Consider the following 3,229-nt stretch of genomic DNA (forward strand, 5'->3'; position numbering starts at 1 on the left):
GAGGAAGTCAGCACTGCTTCCTCTGCCACCTGGCACTTGCTGGCCATGTTCTGCACTGGATCCTGAATGTGCTTTTCAAAAGCCATGCTCAGATCACTATCGTCACAATGATCTTCTTCACTTTCTTCCTCGTGTTTCTCAACCCTGCCTCCTTGTCCTCCTCCTGCACTGTGCTGCTGCTGGATCGCTCCTCCTCACTGATACCGACATAGGCACAGCTCCTTTTCTCTAGCCGCCAGCAGAGCCCAAAGAGCAGGAGAAGGACTAGACCTGCCACTGCTGCAAGGCAGAAAAGCACAGTGCTCCCAAGGCCACGCCACTCTGCTCCTGCATCCTCTCCTCCATCTGCTGCACTGGATAAACCACCTTCTGGAGGCTGACGAGTTATTCTCATTGCCCCAATGAGGAAGCATGGACGCAAGGGGGAGCCTGATTTACAGAATCAGGGAGACCACAGCCCACCACATCAGCTCTTCTGCAAAACGCTCCCTGACTCTGTGCCAGCTGAGCAGTCAGCACCCTATGCCCACGATCCCCACAAAAGTGATGCAAAAATTCACAACACAATGTTTATTCGAACACAACACTTATTGGCAGCTTTGCACATGGTAAAGCTCCCAGAAGAAATGGAATGTGTCAGCATCAGGGGTGCAGTCAATGTCCGGTTGGTAACGGAGTCCCTGTCACAAGCCTCCTCGCGACGGCCTCCTCAGCTGCATCAGGTCCCACTCCCCTGCGTGTGCTTTTGCTGGGCAGGAACATTTCCCGCTGCCGACTGATCAGCGTGTTCCTCGTGTCCAGCGCGCTCGGTTCTGTGGCACCAGCTGCCCAGGGAGTGTCTGGGGTGGGCAGAGTGTCCCCCAGACCCCAGAGGACAGACACACAGAGGCACATGGAGCGGTGCCTCTCGCTTGGTCCCTGCCCCGCCAGAGCTCCCAGCAAGAGTATCTGGGCCAATGTGAAATCGCCGCCACGGCCGTGACAGTGAGAGTGGAAAGGAGGGTGACAATCCTCTTTGTCATCACCGGCTGCTGCGCTGGGGAGACCATCGAGAGGGGAACGCTGCCACTTTTGGCAGAGGGCTGCTGCGCAGGGTGTTCCCTTTCCGTTCCGTGCCCTGCATTCTCCTCTCTTTTTTCCTCCTGGAAGACACGGTCGTCTGCCAGCAGCTGTGACCTGCGCAAACACAGCTCTGTGCAGGAAGACCTCTTTCAGCGTCCATGGAGAACCATTCTACGAACCCGATTTAGCAGCTCCTCAAACTCAAGCTGTGCGTGCCGAGAGGCGTAAGGATTCTGTGTCAGGTGCTGGAAGAGGTTGACTGGTTCAGCCAATTGCAATTCCAGGGGCAAGTTGATCTCCTCAGGCACGTTCGCATTGCCAATGAAGAAGTGGTTCAGGTGTTTCTTCTTCAGACATCTCTGCAGGTACAGCATGATGTCGTTCAGCCATTCCCACAAATGCCTCCTGGGCCAGTCTGACAGCGGTATAGTGGTCAGCACGTGCATCACAACGGTCTTCATTGTATAGGTGGAAAAGTCTCTGCCCAGCAGGCAGCGGACGCAGAGCTGCAGGCATCTGAGGTAGGAGGTGTCAGGCTGTGCATGTCTGGCGATATGACTGAAGAACTTCATCTCTGCCACAGCATAGGTCTCTGGCCACATGGTGCTTGGGGTGTAGGCAGCCTCTGTATACTGGCTGCTCACAAAGATGTCCGAGGCGCCTTCTTGCACCCCAAAAAGCAACTCAATTAAAATCCTTTTCCCCTGGCGATTTGTCACACAGAATTTGCAGGAGCGGTCGGAGGGCAGCACTGTTAGGCCACGTAGGGCTGAAAGAGGCAGAGCCCTCCAGGAATGTCTCACGAACATCTGGAAATAGCGCGCAATTTTCTGCACATCCAGGTAGGAGTCAGTGCAGAGGTCGTCGAGAATGCTGAAGCCTGCATTCCTCCCGTGCTCTTGCTCGGGGTCGTGGAGGAAGCAACGTGTCTCTCCTGCCGGCTGCTCCATCTCACAGGTACACACCAACTCCACGCGGATGCGAAAGTTCCTCAATGGCCACACGGGGCCCAGTTCCAGGTGGAAGATGTGTCCACGGGGGGGCTTCAGGGGCAAAAGCAGACAGTAGGTGATGTCTTCCTCACGGGGACTCCAACCTTCAAAGGCGCTGCCCACCTCGATAGCTTTCTCCAGCACTGGGAAACTAGTATTTGAGAAGAAATGCTGGTAGACAAGCATGAAGATTTCCACAAAGCTCTGCACAGCCGTGCGATCTCTGTCCAGGTGCTGAACTGGCCACTGTATGTCCTCCTCAAAAAACCTTCCCAGGTCATATGCATCATCATTCTGTTCTTGATCTTCATTTGCATCACCATTCTCTTCTTCATCTTCATTTGCATCATCATTTTCTCCTTCAGGTTCATCTGCATCATCATTCTCTTCATGAGCTTCGTTTGCATCATCGTTCTCTTCTTCAGCTCCATTTGCATCATCACTTCTTTCTTCGTCTTCATTTGCATCATTATTCTCTTCTCCATGTTCCTCCTCCACGCCACTGTCAGAGCTCTCCTCTTCTCTCTCTGGCTCACGGCTCCGTTTCCTGAGCCACCAGCAGAGCCCAAAGAGCAGGACCAGGACTGCAGCAACGGCCCAGAACTGCCAGTGCTGCAAGGCGGGGAGGAGCAGGGATGCCCAAGCAAAGCCACTCTGCTCCTGGCTCCTCTGCTCCTGGTTCATCCGCTCGACCTCCTGCAACAGCCGAGTCATCTCCCGGTTCAGCATCTGCGCACGCTGCTCCATGCGCTCGCGCGTCTCCTCATCCAGTTCTTCACCAACCAACTGCACATTTAGGGTAAGAATTTGCCAAAGTCCGAAGACAATGTCCAAGAGAGCCATGGCCTGCAGGAGAAGGGAGAGAAGGGACTCAGTGGGGCTGGGCGGGAGGGAGGGGGCTGGCAGTGGGGGAGCGGGGCTGGGGGCCGCAGGGAGCTGGGGGCAGGTAGGAGCGGGGCCGAGGCAGCTGGGAGGCAGCAAGGGCTGCCCCGGCCCCAGCGGCAGCGGCTCCGGGCCCTGGCCAAGGTGCTCCCGCGAGCGGCCGGGCCCTCCATGCAGGGTGAGAACCCACCCCCGGGGGCCGCGTTTCTGCCCCGGCCCCGTCCAGCCCGGCCTCCCCCCGCCTGCGCACTCACCGCTGGCCCAGGCCGGACTGGGGCAGCGCTGCTGCTGGC

General features: G+C 56.8%; 1 protein-coding gene across 1 annotated transcript; it reads right to left on the minus strand.

The window, feature by feature from the left end:
- Nucleotides 1-1,211: 1,211 nt before the first annotated feature.
- On the minus strand, nucleotides 1,212-2,897 carry LOC308040518 (inositol 1,4,5-trisphosphate receptor-interacting protein-like 1; the record flags this gene model as incomplete). Its single annotated transcript, XM_080344582.1, has 1 exon — nucleotides 1,212-2,897. The coding sequence occupies one exon, from the start codon at nucleotides 2,895-2,897 to the stop codon at nucleotides 1,212-1,214; it is 1,686 nt and encodes a 561-aa protein (XP_080200708.1).
- Between the last annotated feature and the right edge of the window lie 332 nt (nucleotides 2,898-3,229).

This window comes from Nesoenas mayeri (genome assembly GCF_963082525.1).
Source record: "Nesoenas mayeri genome assembly, chromosome: 5".
NCBI classification, from domain to species: domain Eukaryota; kingdom Metazoa; phylum Chordata; class Aves; order Columbiformes; family Columbidae; genus Nesoenas; species Nesoenas mayeri.